At 42.6% G+C, this 18,986-nt stretch overlaps 1 protein-coding gene across 2 annotated transcripts in view; it reads right to left on the reverse strand.

Moving 5' to 3' along the window:
• Positions 1-2,977: 2,977 nt before the first annotated feature.
• The window catches only part of Soat1 (sterol O-acyltransferase 1), a 41,475-nt gene continuing 25,466 nt past the window's right edge, over positions 2,978-18,986 (reverse strand). For both annotated transcript variants that reach the window (XM_021660393.2, XM_060364491.1), the window contains 13 exons: positions 18,822-18,973; positions 17,333-17,392; positions 15,022-15,129; positions 14,276-14,558; positions 13,455-13,533; positions 12,622-12,703; positions 12,171-12,216; positions 10,618-10,747; positions 9,063-9,160; positions 7,673-7,771; positions 5,753-5,888; positions 4,932-5,077; positions 2,978-4,289 (listed from right to left, as the gene is read on the reverse strand). In XM_021660393.2, the coding sequence (XP_021516068.1) occupies positions 4,233-4,289; positions 4,932-5,077; positions 5,753-5,888; positions 7,673-7,771; positions 9,063-9,160; positions 10,618-10,747; positions 12,171-12,216; positions 12,622-12,703; positions 13,455-13,533; positions 14,276-14,558; positions 15,022-15,129; positions 17,333-17,392; positions 18,822-18,973 (1,476 nt within the window). In that variant the 3' untranslated portion in view covers positions 2,978-4,232. The remainder of the gene's footprint in view (positions 4,290-4,931; positions 5,078-5,752; positions 5,889-7,672; positions 7,772-9,062; positions 9,161-10,617; positions 10,748-12,170; positions 12,217-12,621; positions 12,704-13,454; positions 13,534-14,275; positions 14,559-15,021; positions 15,130-17,332; positions 17,393-18,821; positions 18,974-18,986) is intronic.

The raw sequence follows: 18,986 nt of genomic DNA on the forward strand, positions 1-18,986 counted from the left end.
GTGGGCCGTATATAAGAGTAGCAGTAAGGACTTCTGGGGACCTTGCAGTTTTTAAGAGGTTCAGTCCAGACTTAGGTTTCCACTGTCTGGAGTACAAGGAAATAGTAAGGCTGTTTCTATGAGGTAGTTACCGTCCTCAACGTACAGATGAGGAAACTCCTGGTTCTGTTAGCAGGCGGCTCTGCCCTCGGGTCACTCTGATGTAAGTGCCCGGCTGTAGGAATCCAGCTGGGTAGGTATACTGTTTATGTGATGGGGCCTGACAGACAGCCACCTGGATCCCAGGCTAGTCTCCAACCTTAACTGGTTGGGCAGCCAGGAATAACCTAGAACTTCTGATCCTCCTTCCCATACCTCTCTAGAGCTAGGACCACAGTTCTGTATCACCGCATCCAGTTCATGCGGCTCGGGCACCGCTGCATGGAGGAGCCTATCAAGGGTTTGTGTGTGGTAGGCAAGCACTTCCACAAACCCCCAACAATTTTTCTCTCCCCACTACCTTTTTTTTTCTTTTGAGCAGAGTAAACGTACATTTATTAAGGAAAGGTAAGAAAGAATTCACGAGTGGGAGGCCCTCCAAGGAGGATTACCCACAATTCATTTATTTTAAATGATGTCATTAATTAAGGTGGTTCTTAGCCTTCCTAATGCTGCAACCCATTAATACAGTCTCTCATGTTGTGGTGACCCCCAACCACAAAATTACTTTCATTGCTACTTCGTAACTGTAATTTTGCTACTGTTCTGAATCATTATGTAAATATCTGTGTTTACTGTGACTCCTGTGGAAGGGTCATTTGAACCCCCTCCATCAGCAGCTGAGACCCACAGGTTGAGAACCATTGCTCGAGCTTCACCCCCTCCCAACAAACATGAAACCTTTTTTTTTTTTTTTTTTTTTGGAATGAGCTCTCTTGACAACTAATAAATTTTATCTTTCCCTCCACCCCCAAGATAGGGTCTTTCTGTGTAGCCTTAGCTATCCAGGAATTTCTTCTGTAGACCAGGCTGACCTCAAATTCATATGTGATCCACCTGCCTCTGCCTCCTGAGTGCTGGGATTGCCACCGCTGGGCTAAATTCTATCTTTTTAGACTATATAGACAAAATGAGTAACTTCCAAACATAATATAACTGCCTAGAAAATCTGTAATATTCAATTTTTAGATAAGAATAATTTAAAAGTTTCAAAACAAGTAACACAGCACAAATGAATTAGTTCTGTAACAATCTGTTTGCAAATACAGATTTCCACATTGTATTTTTCTTAACCTGCCATCATCACCAACTTTTACTTTGAATATAACAGCATACATTTTTTTCTCACTGGCAAATGCTGCAATTACAGACAAATTAAAAGCAGCCCCGGCCAGGTATGGTGGTGGACACCTTTAATCCCAGTGTTGGGAAGGCCAGCATGGACAAGGCAGGGCTATGTAGAGAGACCCTGTTTCAAAAACAAACAACAAAAAAACAGCCTTGGTGTTCTAAATTCTAATATGAAACAAGAACATTATCCAGACAATTTTAATACACCACCAAAACAAACAAACAAATAAATAAATAAACCACTAAACTTGACCCCTATCTTTCTAGGTGAGAGTGAGAATAAAAACATCCAATACAGAGGTAATAAAGGACCAACACAGACATCTAAATGTAAGTGAAATACTGTACAGAAAGTGTTTTTCTTATACGGTCAGTTCAAATCACAGTTGCTGTCACTAATACTTAATCCCCTACTTTGTAGACAATAAGAAGTATTCTTAACAAAAAACAACTTTCACCCATTGGCACAACAGGGTATAATAAACAAACCTGCTTGGAACACACTTTTAGCAAGAGGTTTTGGTTTTATTTTCTCTTTAAAGGGTTCAGAAGATGGCTTGAAAAAAGGCTCCCTTTTTTTTCAACGTGGTCATGGTTGCCAAGCCAGTCTTCTTTCACTCAAGTGCCCAACTCTTTAAGGGCTCTGTATTTCTGAAGTTCTCTTAAGATGCTCTGAGAATTCTAACTAGTTTGCAGTCCTACACTCATTATTATCACCTAAAACCTTGGGAGGAAACTAATCCGGAATGAAAGGCCTTGTTGGGTGCGGCAGCACATGCTTGTCAACTCTCACACCTGAGGAGGCTGAGGCAGGAGGATGTGAGGCCCATGCCAGCTTGGGCTGCAGAGAAAGACCTTGTCTCAAGAAGAGTGGGTATTGGGGAAGAGCAGTCTCCATCAGGCCAACAAATGCAAAATCGAGAGCTGCTATAGAGTACCGCCCTTTCCTGAAAATGCATATATAGCACTTCACAGAAAGGGATAGACACTCTGAAATCCCATCCTCTTTCATCAGAAGACTGGCTTATAACCAAATCCCAGGCCAAACTGTTTCCTCATTATATTTAAAATGCCATTATACAACAAAGTAACTGGCTTGATCTTTAAGACACGTCAGAACTTAACAGGCTCTATTCACAGCAGGCTTCTTGAGGGGTTACGGTTCTGTGACAATACAGAACACTATTGTTTGGGAAGAGAAAAAAGAAAAAGACCTGTGTGCTGAAGGTGGGAGCTGATATGCAGAGACAGACCCAGCCCATCTGGGAATGTAGTGACTAAAGCAGGAAATGAAGCTGGAGATAGCTGGTTCAAATTCAGAGTGATTGTAAAGGAGCTTTACCTATCTTCTTGTGAGACCCAACATGATTTTTAAAATCATTCTGAAAAGACTTCCCAAATGCACATGGGTAGTTGCCAGAAGACCACAAAGCTTCCCAATGGCTGTGCCGCAGGACCAGCCTGTAAGCAACTTGTAAGGCTCATTTCCTGGGGCGGGAGGTTGAGCTACAAGGTCCGATGCCCCTCTGATGCATGGTCCTCGCATATGGTCTGACCCGTGCACACAAGCACAGTGGGTCCCCCCACCACACCAGGTGAGGAATGGGCACCTCAGAACTTGGAAATGTCACATAATGAGTACGTGTCCTTACAAATGATCACACAGTAATTTATTTCATTTTAAAAATACTGTTAAAGTATAATGACTGAGAAGATGCTCCAGAAGCCAGCTTCTGGATCCTTAGTAGCCATTTCAGTATTATTAGTAGAGAGATTAACACTTCCATTATGGACTCACTAGTCTACAACAAGGAAAGTCACTACTTGTTAAACAATAAGGCAACTGTACCAAAGGATATCTCTAAGTAACTTCAAAGAAGTTATAACAAAAGAGTTTTTAAAACAAAAATCTTGGCCAGGCATGGTGATGTCTTTTGTGATCTTGGGAGGCCAAGGCAAGAGGTCAGGGATTCAAGGCCAGCCAGGCAACACAGAAAGTTCAAGACCAGCCTGAGCTATATAGTCTGGGCTACATAGCAAGACCCTGCCTCTAAAAAAACAAAACCAACAATAATAAAATCTTCCATAGAACTGCGATGAGAAAATAACTAAAATACATGACCAGCTAAGTGAATCTGTTTTAAAATGATTTTTGAAGTTTCAAAAGGAAACTTTTGACCTTTGAATTTGCACTAGTGTTGAGTTCAAGCTGAAAGAATGCTAATTGTTTCAAACAAATCACAACTTATACAGAATACGGGGGGGGGGGGGAAGAATAGACCAGAATTTTCAAAAATACAACTGTAGGTGCTGGGGTGTGGCTCAGTGTGTTGCCAGTGAGCAAGGCCCTGGGTTCCATTCCCAGCTACAAGCAAAGCAAAACAGAATAGCAAAAAAAGATATGAGCAGAATGCATAACAAGATTATCTTTGAAAAATAGGTATTTTCTCTTTCTACCATAAATAACAGATATATTTTTCTCCCCAATTGCACAGTTAACTAGCATACTTCCTAAGAGTGTACATGAAAAACTTATAAGCCAGAGGTACTGAAATGATTTCTTCCTAGTGTTTTGGCTAATTCATGGCCAAGATATGTTTAGTCTCTAGTTGGATAGAATCAAGGAAATAAACAGATAAAACTACCAAGGCCTGAGCTGAGATAACCCCACAAGAATCTGCCATTACCTCAGTTATTGGTCTCCTTTTTCCCCAATAGGAAACAAAACAAGAATAGCATTAAGTTAATTTCCCAGAGCCCAGCTTCAGGTGAGCCATCTGGAAAGGTCAGAGTGTCCAAACAACGTGGCATAGATATATCCAGTATTTGCTGAAGACTGCTGGCTCAGAGTCAGGAAGAATATCCAATCTTCAGTGACAAGAAAGGAGGGAGAGCCGGGGCTTTTAAAACACATACCGACAAGTCCAGGACCGTGGCCGGACATAATCCAGAAATGTAGGCTATGATGGGGAAAATAAGAGAAGAACTGTTTATTGTTATGTCGATGGTACATGTTAATTAGGCACAGGGAAGATATTGGCTGAGCGCTAAATACTGTACTTTCTCTAGACTGCCTCCCAGCATTTGCCTGACCTTTAAGGTGGAAGAAACTCTGATTCAAAAGGTGTTGAGATGTTTTCTACTAGTAGCACCAATTAATTCAACAGAGAAGCTTTTTGAGAAGTGTCTGAAGTTCAGTAAACTGCACTCAGCTCCATGGACCGCGGATTAAACGGTAAATAGGCACTGTGTCTCGTAGCATCAGGACAGCTTATTTAAGCCAAACTTGGTTTTAGCCTAAAATCTAAATAGCGGTAGGACTAGGATAATAAAGCATGTGTTTGTGACTATAATTAAGGTTTTAAGTTAGTGATCCAATTTGAGATGAAGTATATTTCCAAAACAGAAAGATAAAACAAGCAAAACCTGAGTGTAACCACAGGGAAAAAAAAGAAAGAAAATAGTAGTAAAATTAAGGGAAACGCAATCTCAGAGTTATCTGATATTTCTCCCTTGCTCTCCACTACTGTACCACCCTCTGTAACACCACCCACCCTCTCACATCAGGGGTGACAAGCACCCTAGCCAGGCTGCCAACTCACGTTCTTCAGAGGACAGTGCTGACGAGCATACCATTCTTGCGAGTAAAAGCACACGATGACTCCTTGGCCCAGGAAAAGAGAAGCCCATACCATAATGTTCCAGATTGGCCTTTTCCGACTGTCATTGACAATGAAGTTAAAAGCCACTGCAGTTAGAAAGAGAACAAAAATACAGTTATCAGAATGTAGTCCACCAGGGATGAGGGCTTAGATCCAGGCTGTGACTGGGTCCCAGCTAGTGGCCATTCATATGCATCTGTGTCTTGCTCACTTACTCTAAAGTAGATGATTCTCAAGTATTGACACTTAGCAGTCACTAACTAACAGGAAGCCTACAGTGCTGAGAACAAGTGAAAATACATTTCACGGAGTGACTCCGAGCCCCTCTCCACACACTCAAAGAAGGGCCTGTTTTCAAGAGTTGCACAGTGACAGTGTTTATGATTGATCCCCGAGAGGCGACCTAGTTCACATCTCCCTCCAGCATGTAAACACCTGTTCACACAACTGCATATAATTATTCAAAGTCGATATTCTGATCACCTGCTAAACTGTCTTAAAATGGCATTACCATCCAGCTTTTTTAAAGTGACTTCATAGTTTCCTTCCTTCCTGTTTCACTTTCTTTCTTTTTTTTTTTTCCAAGGCAGGCTTTCTCTGTGTAGCCTTGGCTGTCCTGGACTCACTTTGCTGGCCTCAAACTCAATGATCCACCTGCCTCTGCCTCCCTGAGTGCTGGAATTAAAGGTGTGTGCCACCATGGCCGGCTCCTTTATCCTTTAGAGTAACAGCCAGTATCCACGGCAGACCAAATCACTCACTTCCAAAGAACATGAAGAGCACAAAGAGAACTGGGTAGAAATAGCTGAAGCAGACAGCGAGGGCGTATTCATGCACCACAGCTGAGATGGCAAAGACAGCCAACATGGCAGCAGATTTGAACCTCTTCGTGAAAAACTAAGGCACAAAGAAAATATCAGAGTTAGTAACTTAAAAAAGACAGTACTCATCAATAACAATATGAGACATAATCATTACGTGCTAAAGGTACCTGCTTAATCATATTTGACTTGCCAAGCCTACTCCTTAGTTTAATCTAACTATTAAAATAATTACAAGAACACGCTCAGTGCTCTAGTTTGGATATGAAGTGTCCTGCCTAAAGGCGCATGTGCTGGGGCTAGCTTTCTAGACTGTAATACTGTTTTGAGGAGTTCCAGAAACGCTGTTCAGCCAGGTTTCACATACTGCAGGCTAGTCTTGAACGCCTGATCTTTTTCTCCTCCACCTGCCAAATGCTCACAGAACCACACGAGGCTCCTATTTCAGTCATCAGAGGAACACTGTAAAGAACACAGGACAGGCAGGCACCCTTTCCAAAGCGAAGGCTTTAAACTAAGAGGCGTGCCTCAGCCCGACGCGGGACTTCAGTGTTAGTGGGAGCGCTCACAATCTAACACACGACTGCTTCCTTAGGATGCTGTCAGCCACCGAGGCGGATGGCCCTCCTGCTTCGCACTGAAAACTGCTTTAGAGACACCAGTGTCAGCCAGCAGTACAGACTAAACTTAGTTACTCTGAGTACATTATACTCTAACGCATGGCTCACAGAAACCCGCCTCTGGATGGAGAGATGGAAATCCAAATCTCCTTTTTTAAAAATTGTTTAATTTTTTTTTATGTACATTGGTGTTTTGCTGGCACGTATGTCTGTATGAGGGTGTCAGATCCTCTGGAACTTGAGTTATAGACAGTTGTGAGCTGCCATGTGGATGCTGGGAATTGAACCTGGGTCCTCTGGAAGAACAGCCAGTGCTCTTAACTGCTGAGCCATCTCTCCAGCCTGCAAATCACTTTTAACAAAGAAACAAATCCAAGTGAAAGTGGGTGTGGTGGGCAGCAGCAAGAGGATCTCTGCAAATTTTATGCCTGCCTGGTCTACAAAGGGAAGAAGAGGGAGGGGAGAGAGATGAGAAGAAGAGGGAGACGGTGTAGGAGGGTGAGAGACGGAGTGTGTGAAGGTAGAGGGAGATTATCTGTGAGCAATGAGATTCCCAAAGGTCCTTGGAAGGGGAGTCACTTCAGCTCCTACACACACAACTGTAATTTTGTAACCAGGTGGTGAAGCCCAGAGAAAGGCATGCTATTGTCCTAGTAATGTATATAATGGTTTCCATGGTCAGTACATGTCACAGCATATGGGTTCTTAGATGTAAACTTCTAGTGAAATGGACCAGAAACTATAACCCCTTCTTCACAGGTAATTAAACAAGCTTTTCCAGCCTGAGCAGCAAAGCCTGTAAAAGAATCCCCAACTCCTTCATGTTTGTTTGGCTGGCTTTTGTTTTGAGACAGGGCCTTACTGTGTAGCTCTGGCTGGCTTTCCTGGAACTTATGATGCAGACCAGCCTGGCCTTGAAATCATGAGATCCTGCCTCTGCCTCCCAAGGACCGGGAGGTATGTGTCACCATGTCCAGACTTTTTTGTAAAGATTTGCTTCTTGTGTTTTGATGTGTATACTCGTGTCCCACATGCACGCAAGAACTGGCAGAGGCCAGAAGAGGATCTCTGATCTCTGGAACTGTAGTTACATGTGGCTGTAAGAGGCATCGCACGGCTTCTGAGAACAGAACCCAGGTTTCCCTGCAGGAGCAGCGAGCACTCTTAACCGCGGAGCATCTCTCTGGGCCCCTCAACATCCCTCTATTTTACCTAACACCAGCTAGGTCCTGCTGCTTACCCAGAGGAGGTCCTTGTAAGCATAGTAGTAGAGCCAGTCATGAACCACCACATTCCAGGTCCTGTAGTAGTTGGAGTAGGACGTAGAGTTCCACCAGTCCTGAGGGGGGAGGGGGAGGAATAAAATCATACACACAGCAAAACCCCTGACCACTTCCAAAGAGCACATACACCCGATACAAAGCCTGGATTACATTATGATAAAATTGTTAGTCCACACACACATGCTAAAAATCCCAAAAGGCGTTTGGGCGGTTAGTACCCAATACTAACATGCGTTAGCACTATGCACTGGTTAAGTCTCAGAGTGCATTTTGTCTCATTATCAAACACGCTAGGATGGAAGATACAGAACACACTACAATCGAACTTCAGATGGTGTTCCCAATGACCATCTTCTTGCTCCCAATTTAAAGGTAAGACTCACAGATTCAGACATCTAAACTTTACCATCCACCTTTCCTGTCTTTGAGAAGGGAGTGGCCGACTTGAAGGCAAAACAACAGAACTTGACAAGGCCAGCTTCAGAAGCCTGATGATACCGTTTGAAGCAGAAACAACCGCTTTGAAAGGGAAGGAAGTTACTTCCCTTGTGAGCTGCTCAGCAGTCATGCGCGCTCTAACCTGCTGGGGCCGCTTTATAAAATGCAACAGCCAATCTAAATGCACAGTGAAGGGGCTGGCATAATGCCCTCTGACAAACACTTTCCCGCCATAGCCACCACTATCGTCACGGGATCCAACAGAAACTATATGCTCTTTGTGGAGGTGGGAAGGAGTTAAGCCGAGACAAGGTTTTACTCTACTGTAGCCCAGGCTGGCCTGGAACTCACAGTAATCACCCTGCCTCAGCCTCCCGAATATGTACCAGCACCCATCCCCTATCTAAAGAGAGCAGGTGCCAGAGGGTTACATTAATTATACATGTGTCAGGGTTTCAGATCTAAAATTGCTAATACTGGTAGAAGAGAAAATTATCTCACAGGATTTATGTCAAAAAGCTGGTAATACTAGTCAACAAAACTCCACACTTAACAATATGGAGATAAAATGGAACGTGAGGGCCGGCAGGATGGCCCAGCAGGTCAACGGGCTTGCTGGCAAACCTGACAAGCTGAGTTCCATCTCTGGAACACACACGAACTCTGTGGTACATGTGTGTTCCCTCTCCCCAACCCCAATACATTTTCAAAATTTATTAGAAATGCCAGGCATGGCAGCACAGGCCTTTAATCCCAGTACTTGTGGGGCAGAGGCAGGTGGATCTCTGTGAGTTCAAACCAGCCTGGTCTACAGAGCAAGTTCCAGGACAGTCACAACTACACAGAGAAACATACAATTAGGGAAAAAAAAATACAGAATATGAAAAAACGAGAGCAAATATACAATACCTTATAAAACATCCTGTCCCCAAAGCGTAACATCTCAGCGAAGGCATTGAGCCAACAGTGCAAGAAGGCAAAAAATGAAAGGAACAGCATCAGCACACCTGAAAGCAAGAGTGACAACTGAGGAGCTTTCCCACAGCTGGCCGTCATGAACGCGCTGACCTGTGTAGCCTGCAGTGATACAGTACACTTTAGAAATCGGGGTGACTTTTTAACTTTAAAATAATTTATTTCTATGTAATTTTAACAGAAGGTAGATGGGTCCAGCCTAGACATAGAGCTGAACTTGGTGCCCAAAACCCTTTCACTCTCCCCTGGGGGCTGCAAACACCATCTACAATGTGATTTCTGCCATTCCAAAATACTCCAGGCCTTTCTATCTGTCCTTCTGTCTGAAAACCTTCCCATCACTTTTCTCCAGGCAGTACTTTTTAATTAAAATTTTTAATTGTGCATATTTTCAATGATCAATGTCAAATGTCATGAGAAACAGACATGAAACTAATATGAGAAACAGAGCCCACAAAGTTATTCTGTTTATATAGCACTTACTACACTGTATTGTAAAATACTCACTGCACGCCCACCTATTTTATTTGCTTATTCAAAAAAGATTCATAAAGTTTTTGCTGGACAATACAGGAGAAACTGAAAGTGTCTTTAAAATATGATCCTTGGGGCTGGAAAGATGGCTCAGTGGTTAAGAGCATGGACTGCTCTTCAGAAGTCCCAGGTTCTATTCCCAGCACCCACATGATAGCTCACAACTGTCTGTGACTTCAGTCCCAGGAGATCGGACAACGCTCTTCTAGCTTCCAAGGCCACTGCTAGCACACAGTGCACGCACATTAAGCAAGCACTAATATATATATAATATAAAAATAAATTAAAAAATCTTAAAATATTATCCTTAATCTCCAATGAGCTTGTAGCCAAGGAGGTTAAGTTACCCCAGAGGAGTTATTCCTGTTACAGGAAGGGAAGGTGGAAGGTAACAACAGACTTCACTAAATGTAGAGACAAGAACGTTAAGTCAAGGAAGCTCTTCAGGGTGAGCTTCCAGAAGTAAAGACTGTGTTTGCATTGCTCACAACTGAGTCCTCGGCACTGGCACACAGTAGGAACTCGTGTATGACCAGAAACAAGTACACAAACTAAGAGATAAGGAGTGGTGAAACGCAGAAAGATAAGCAAGAGTGGCAAACTGAGACTTCAACATGTGGCCAGAGCATCCAGAGTCTCCTAGAGGTCATTCCGGAAATGGCTAAGCCATGGTTTAGCACTGGATCATTGATCACTTGAACAATGGGTATTTGATGGCCTGGTGAGACTAAAAGACTCCAGAGAACCTAACAGGAAAAGGGAGCTACACACAAATGTGGACTGCCCACTGCTGGAAGTGAATCTAGAGGGACATTTCACTTCTCGAGCATGCTGAGAAGTGGTGGATGGGCATATCTACAGCTAAGTTCACAGGAAAAATCAGGGAACTAAAGGTACCTGCAGACAGCAGCTTCCTTCCTGACTACATACATGTATTAATGAACACCCAGGTTACCTGGCAAGATGGAGTTAAATACACAGAGGACCAGAACCCGAGCACTGAAAGGCTCCTGTTTGATATTCCGGAACAGCGGGGTACAGAGTCTCTCAAAGATGTAGTACACATAAAACAGGCAGCCGAAAACCTGAACACAGCAAAGAAAACCATGACATCTGGGTGAAGAAAGAGGAAGGGCATTTCTTCCCTCAAAAGAAATAGGTATTTGACTAGTATTTACACATATTTCATTTACCCCAGTATATACAACAGCCACACTCCTTTAGAGAGGTAATGTTCAAGCTTCGTTTCTGCCATGGGTTTTTGTGTTTTTCCCTAATCATTTACTGAAGACCATGTCTTACTGTGTAGCCCATGCTGGCTTCAAACTCAATAATTGTCCTGCCTCAGCATCCTGAGTTTATAGACACATGTCACTACACCTGGCCCAAATAGCATCTAAATCCAAGAACATGTTTATGAAGCCTACAATAAGACAACTCATTTTACAACTGAGTATTTGACCTGAACAGAATTTAAAATGGGAATTTCTGGGATTTATGATTCTCAAAATGAGTGAGGATAAAATAAAACACACACATAGCACCCCCACCCAGGAAAGGCAAAGGGAAATCTATGTAGGTTCTTACTGAAATAACAAAACAGAATTACTTTAATTTAAATATTCTCTTTTAATGACAAGAATGACCTTTGACGCTGGCAAAGCGCCTACCATCACCTGCATCAGGGCAGCTCAGAAGGCATCTTAACAAAAGCTTTTGATTTGAACTGCTTGTTGACGTACATTATAAAAAATAAAAATAAAAAAAAATAATTTTGAGACAGGGTCTGGTTGACACTAGAACTCAGAGATCCCCCTCCTCTACCTCCCAAGTGCTAAGATCAAAGGCACAAGACACAGCCCCTGCTCAACCAACATTTTAAATGGATTAAAAAAGAGCCAGCCATGATGGCGCATGCCTTTAGTCAAGCACTTGAAAGGCAGAGGCAGGTGCATCTCTGTGAGTTCTATGCCAGCCTGGTCTATACAGTGAGCTCCAGGACAACCAGAGCTGCATAATAGAGAAATCCTGTCTCAAAAAGATTTACAGGGCTGCAGAGAAGACTCAGTGGTTCAAAGTGCTGGGTCCTTTTTCAGAGAACCTGCATTCAATTCCCAGCACCCACATGGAGTTCACACCTGTCTGTAACTCCAGTTCCAGGGCTTCTGACACCCTCACATAGACATACACATAGGCAAAACACCAATTCACATAAAATAAGGATAAATCATACATGTTTTTAAAGCCCATTTGGTTTTTGTCGTTATTGTTGTTTTTCTCAAGACAGGGTTTCTCTGTGTAGCCCTGGCTATCCTGGAACTCACTCCATAGACCAGACTGTCCTCAGACCAAATGATCTGCCTGCCTCTGCCTCCTGAGTGCTGGGACTAAAGGTGTGCACCATCACCACCCAGCAAGAAGCTGGGTGACAAATATATAAAAATATATAAATATACAAATATATAAGTGTATATATATCAATAACATCCAAGGCATTCTTAAAGTTACCTGCAAAAACTGTGTAGCAACGTAACCCCATCGTACAGTGGGAGTCCTAAAGAGAAAGAGGGAAAAAGGTTTTCTTAAATAAGCAGTGAACTGTTTCTGTTGTCCTTCTATCTACAGTATAAATCGCCTAACAATGTTTTTTGTTTTGTTTTGTTTTTTTTACACAGAACAGCATTCATGGGCTAGAGGAATAGCTTAGTAGGATACTGTGTAGTTTAGCCTCCAGGCCTTGAATTTGATCTCCAACCTCCCCCCACAAATTTTAACATCAAAATCATGACAAAATGGTATCCTTCTATCAAGAATCATTAATTAGGATTGGCCCGCTAGAATGAGCACGTGAGGCATTCAATTCTCCCTGTAGCCTTGTATGGACTGCCCTCCTCCAAAGCTGTCCCCTCACTGCGGCACCTCGGGTGCTCCGCACATTTCCTCCTCATTGCAAGGTTACCTCGGATAGCTGTCTCGGTAAATAAGTGTAGGAGCAAACAGGAAGTACAGGTACTGGTTGACTGTGGGTACTGGAACTGTGCCTAAAAAAGGAACACTATTGAATTACAAGATCCTGGATGTCTCCCAGCAAACTAGAAGAGCCAAAAGAGGCAACAGGAACAGGGAGGGGGGAGTGGTAGTGCGCACATCCAGCACTGAGGAGGCAGAGGCAGCATCTCTGTGAACTTGAGGCCAGCCTGGTCTACAAAGTGAGTTCCAGGACAGTCCTGGCTATATAGAGAGACCATGTCTCAAAAAAACAAAACACACACACACACACACACACACACACACACAAACAAACTGGAAGGAAGGAAGGAAGGAAGGAAGGAAGGAAGGAAGGAAGGAAGGAAGGAAGGAAGGAAGGAAAGAAAGAAAAGAACAAACGAACAAACAGGGAAAGACAGCATGACCTCTTGGCTCCTGTTCTGCTTTCTGGTCCCCTAAAATGACTTGATATTCATGAACCCAGTACTGTCCATCTCTCTAAGCCATTACTGTGACTAAGATAGAAATTCTAGAGTGAGAAGCAATGATTTGCAAAGGAAGCAGGCACAGATAGAGTGAGGCTCTTAACATTCCGTGAATGCTACGCTACAGAAGTCCAAAGATAAACTTTTTGCATTGCAGAAAAAAGGACAAAACAGAATACTCAGGAAATAATGCATCTTCCAAATCGATATGCATCCATGCACTTAAAATGAAATACACTTTACAGAATGCAGCGTCATCACAGTATGCCAAAGGGTGAAATATTCTATCAATAGTTCTTCGTGGTGACAGGTTACATACTTGATTTTTCCTTGGCTGCATTTAGTACTCTTGGCACATTCTCTCTGACAAACGAGTGAGCCTTCATTACCAAACGAATCTGCCAAAGAAGAGGGAAAGTGAATTTCCTATCTCTGTCTTGTCTCCTATTGGTAACTCCAGAACTGCACTGAGTAATATTCACATAAAAGAACTTCAATTTGCATTAACTAACTCAAGTTAGGCTTTATAAAAGGGGGAAAGTTTCCAAAGAAGGACATGTAATTACTCTAATTATTTTGCACCTAACAGAAGTATTATAGGTTTATTAAAAAAAAAAAGTTGAGAAGTTAAAAATCTGTTGAAGGGGGCTGAGAATGATGCACAGACCTTTAACCCCAGCACTTGGGAGGCAGAGGCAGGAGGATATCTGTGAGATCCAAGACAGCCTGGTTCACACAGTGAGTTCTAGGACAACCAGGGTTATGTCAAGAGACCCTGCCTCAAAAAACAAAACAAAACAAACAAAAAGTTCAATATAAACTATTTCAGGTCCAGATAACTGAATTTTTAAATATAAAATAATAAAAATGAATAATTAAAAATGAAAAATGAATTTTTAAAAATATTGCCCAGTTAAACACTTCAAATCTAAAGCTAGTCATGACAGCACATGCCTGCAGGCCCAGGATTTGGGAGCAGGTGACGGAAAAATTAGGACTTGTGCACATGTGGTGTTGAGCTACATATAAGCATGGATCCAGCACTAGCGTCAGCTAATAACAGCAGCAGTACTAAATCATCACCGTCACTACTTAAACAGGCCTAGCCTCACCCCCTTAGCACAGCGCTCAACTCCTTACCTGTTCCAGTATGACAATGAACCTGGAGGCCGGCGGCAGTGTGTACACTAACACAATGTACGTTGGTATGAAACCTAAAATTCCAAGCTGAAAGACTAAGAAGAAAAAGCCGTGGAGAAGGGAATGTATCAGTGGGTAAGAACTCTTGCTGTAGCCATGGGCCCAACGCTGGAACAGGAAATAGGGGATTGAGAGTGTAGACAGGAACATGACCCACCATGTCCAGATAACAGTAGGAAGCTGGCCAAAAGCATAGGCCAGCAGATTGAACTCAAGCACCAGCCTGTCAAGGAGAAAAGAAGTGAACCTTTAATATGCAATGAGTGTACAGAACTTAAAATTCTCTCTCTCTCCCTCTCCCCCACACCCACCCATACACAGGCTTTCCAAATACTGCAACATTAACACATCAAGTTCATGGGTGTCAAGTATAGCACTGTTCCAACAGCTAGGTTACTAAACCAAGCCAAATGTCCACAAATGGAGGATGCGTAAGAAAAACATGGTTTATATACACAATGCAATTTTTTTCCAGTCTAAAGAATGAAGTTGTATCAATTACTGGAAAACTGTTACAACTGGAGATAATCATACTAAGGGAATTGAGGCATCTTTAGAGAAAGAAATATTTCATGTTTTCTATCACTTGTGGGTCCTAGATTTTATTAGCTTTATTATAATTTTTTAAGCAAATAAGAACAATCAAGTTTTCACACATCGACTAGCCACCTGGCCCCTTGTCTTACCTTCCTTCATCAATATAGTCTACTACGAGTGTGCTGAGGATAAAGAGGATGAGGAGCGCGATGAACATGTGATAGATTGTTCTGATGTGGTCCACTTCAAACAGCTCACTGTAAATGCATGTCAAGTAAATCATAAATTAATAATCTGTATTTCATTTCATGCATCACACAACAAAGACACTTTTTAAAGCAGTTTATAAGATGTTTAATCTTTGAGAAATCTCGTTTAAAATTTCCAAAACTGGGCAGTGATGCTGCACACCTTAGTCCCAGCACCCGGGAGGCAGAGGCTGGTGGATCTCTGGGTTCAAGAACAGCCTGGTCTACATAGTGAGTTCCAGAACAGCCAAGGCTACAGAAACCCTGTCTCAAAACACTAAAACCAACCAGATAAACAAAACATAAAAACTCAAAACCAGAACAATATTAAACCTGCAATACACAGAAATTAAATATAAAAAATAATAGATTCTTAAATTTTCTTTCCAAATAAGATAGTGGCTGACAGGAAACAGCACGACTCTCTGAGAGGAACACTCTGCATCCAGAAAACCCAACGGCTGTTCACTGTGTGAGCAAAGGCCGGTCACTGAAGAAGCACTATGGACCCTATTTCAGACCCCCCAGAAGGCCTGGTTTTACTAACTCACTTAAGTGTGTGTTCCTTTGCTCATGACAGTAAGCAGCTGCCACCCACCAACGATAAGCTTTGCCATTCCCAAAGGCCGTCTTCTTCCTCCACTGACTGATGGTACGTCAGGCCCAGCTGTTTGCGTTTGAACAGACATGACCTTCTGGGTGACTCATCCTCAGTGAGCGCCTCTGAATCCAACTGAAACGAGGGTTTTAGCCTTGGCCTTGGGAAGTGTGCGCAGCTTCCAGGTAACTCTGAAGGATCTAAAACATTCTTAAGCCTCTGTTCAAAGAATCTTCAAAACCCAGTAAAAATCTAGCTAAGCCATTTCTTTGGTCACCTTTTTTTAAAGTTCAAGTATATTTTAACTGATAATTTTTTTTCTTCTCTCCTCCCTTGCTTTCTCCTGCTCTCCTTCCCTTTCTCCCTTCCCATTAATGAGGACTAACTCTGGGCTTCTAGATAAACATTCTGCCACTGAGCTCCCTTCATTTTCTTAAGTTTTCAATAACGCAATTCTTATGTTAAAGTGTTTAAAATAACGATTCTTCCCTTTTAGTTGCCTGCATTTTTGTCCAGAAGTAAATTTTAAACTATTTTATGTGTTTATCACAATCCAGTCTCAACATAAACAGAATTTAGCAGACTCCGCCTTCTTGTCAAGGCTAGGCAGTCCATACCCGTTTACCTTATACAACTTATTTTGCTTAATAAACAAAACTCATTTTTAAACAAAGGTACATTATAGCACCTGCTGCAATTTTCACCAACCCAACCTTCTGTCCTAACGCAGGTAAATTCCATCAATATCCCAGTGGACACAGCTGCAAAGAAGAAGCCGCCATCTTCCATCCAAAGTGCACCTTTTGTTTTGGTTTAGAAATTATCACAATCCAGTCATAACATGCAATAGTAAAAAGATTAGACCACTGGTTCTCAATCTGTGGGCCACAAACCCTTTAAGAGGCCAAACCACCCTTTCACAGGGGTCGCCTAAGACCACTGGAAAACACAGATATTTTCATTACAGTTCAGAATCTTACAGTTATAAAATAGCAATGAAAATAATTTTATGGTTGGAGGTCACCACAACATGAGGAACTGTATTAGAGGGTCATAGTATTAGGAAGATTGAGAACCACTGGGTTAGACAATCAGGGTTTTTTTGTTTTTGTTTTTTAAACGTGCTTTGAGAAAACTATCAAAAATCTCACTCAAGAAAATGAGGTGAGAAAACTCATACATATTAAGAAAGCAGCAATTCCAAAACTCCCCCCAAGTGGACAACTTCTGCTCTAGCCCTCTGGATAAACAATTCTCTGTAGTAAAACTTCAAAGAATTTGTCAAAGGACAGATAGCTGTTTTTATGTTTACCTTTTCCAGAGAAGCCAGATAGAAAACTAAAAAACAGGCAAAAAGCAACAGAAAAACATCACCCAAGTTCATGAATGATATGGACTTCAGACAGACAGACAGACAGACACATAGATGGATGGATGGATGGATGGATGGATGGATGGATGGATGGATGGATGAGTGGATGGGTAGACAGGCAGACAGACAGATAGATAGATATAGGCACAGAGAGACAAAGAGACAGACAGATTCTACAAATCAGGACAGTTTTTTCCTTCCTATATCAAACTGATAATTAACAAAAGTAATTTATCACTCACTCTAAAAGAGACCGCCTTGTAATAAAAATCTTCCCTTGTTCTGGAGGTGCTCTGAGATCTCTGGAAAAGAAAAAAATTACAACAAAACATAGGTAAAGAGACTATGAAAAGACACTTAATCCCCTGAGCAAAAGGGTGCTTTGCTTACCAGCACCTGCACTGGCTCACTAACATTCCCTGACCCCCTCCGTTCAAGTCTAGAGCTGAGTTATCTCAGCACTCCTGACGGTGATCTGAGGTGGGTGCATGCAGACTTACTCCGGCAGGAGTTAGGTCAGACATCCAGCTGAAGCACCAGGCCTCCCACCCTTGGAGCCCCTGCGGCAGTGTGCGGCCCCACCACACTGTGCACTGTGACTGATGTGTCCACACTGCCCTGACGTCTGTTTACTTATTACATAGTTTGGGGAGAGTGACACATGCATGTGTGTGGAGGCAGAGGACGACTTGCAGGAGTCAGTTCTCTCCTCCTCCCAGGTTAAACCAAGGGCTGCACTCGGGCCTGGCAGAAGCACCTTCCGCCCTGATGTTTACGGAACTCTTCCCAGCATTAACGAACTTGCATCAACTCCCAACAGCCTGCTGATCGTATCAGCTGCTTTTGGGTCATAAAAACACACATTTTAGCACCCTGCACACCATCTTACTTTGGGCACTGCTGTTGGCTATTGCTTCTCAAAACCCTTCTCTAGGAGGGACTGGCAGAGCGCCCGGAATGGCAAATTAGCACGTCAGCCACTGATACCTTCCCGCCTTATTCTGGGCGACCAAACAATCAGGAAAACGCATAGAACCGTAGGGCACTGAATACAGTACAGCAGGCATGGAATGATGCAGTTGAAAGCAAGGATTCTGGAGCCAGGCTCTGAGTTCAATCCCTGATGTAGGATCTCACAAATAGTTGCACTAATCTGTACCACGAAAATAACTGTACTGTAAACCTCACCATGAGGAGCGCAGTTTACGAAGGTTACGTACAGACATTACAACCCAATACTAGGCCAGTGTGATGATGTCTTAGCAGGTGTAGAGATTTGTCACCAAATCTGACAACCTTAGTTCATCTGGGACCCACACAGTGGAAGGAGAGAACTGACAATCAAAAACTGGCCTTTGACCTCTACATGTATACTATGTATTTCATGTTCCCCATATACATACATACATACATACAAAATAAACGACTGTAAAAAATATTTAAGGCTATATAATAAATAAAATGAGCAGAACCCCATATTAAGAGGAAAAAAAAAATCTTTAATCCGAATACTTGGGCAACAGAAGCAGGCAGATCTCTGTGAGTCTGAGGCCAGCCTCCTCCATACAGGAAATTCCAGGCTAGCCAAGGCAACAGAGTGAGAATCTGACTTAAAATATAAAGTAAAAGTGGCGATACAGCATGACCGAGGCATTTCACTACTCTCTATATTCTGACCACTCTCCATATCCTGGAGTGGATGTCATGAGAGGCAACAGCTCACATACTCACTTGGCTCTGTGGTTGCTTTTCATTTCTTCAAGAATGGAGAAGGTTGTGAGAGCACACCCACCACTATCCAGAGATGCAGACTTTTCAATGAGGTTGGTCACAAAGTCATCAAAGTGACAACCAACTTCCTTCAGAAACAGCGGCTTCAGTTCCTCAAGTTTTAAA

Source organism: Meriones unguiculatus, chromosome 11 (assembly GCF_030254825.1).
Source record: "Meriones unguiculatus strain TT.TT164.6M chromosome 11, Bangor_MerUng_6.1, whole genome shotgun sequence".
NCBI lineage: Eukaryota > Metazoa > Chordata > Mammalia > Rodentia > Muridae > Meriones > Meriones unguiculatus.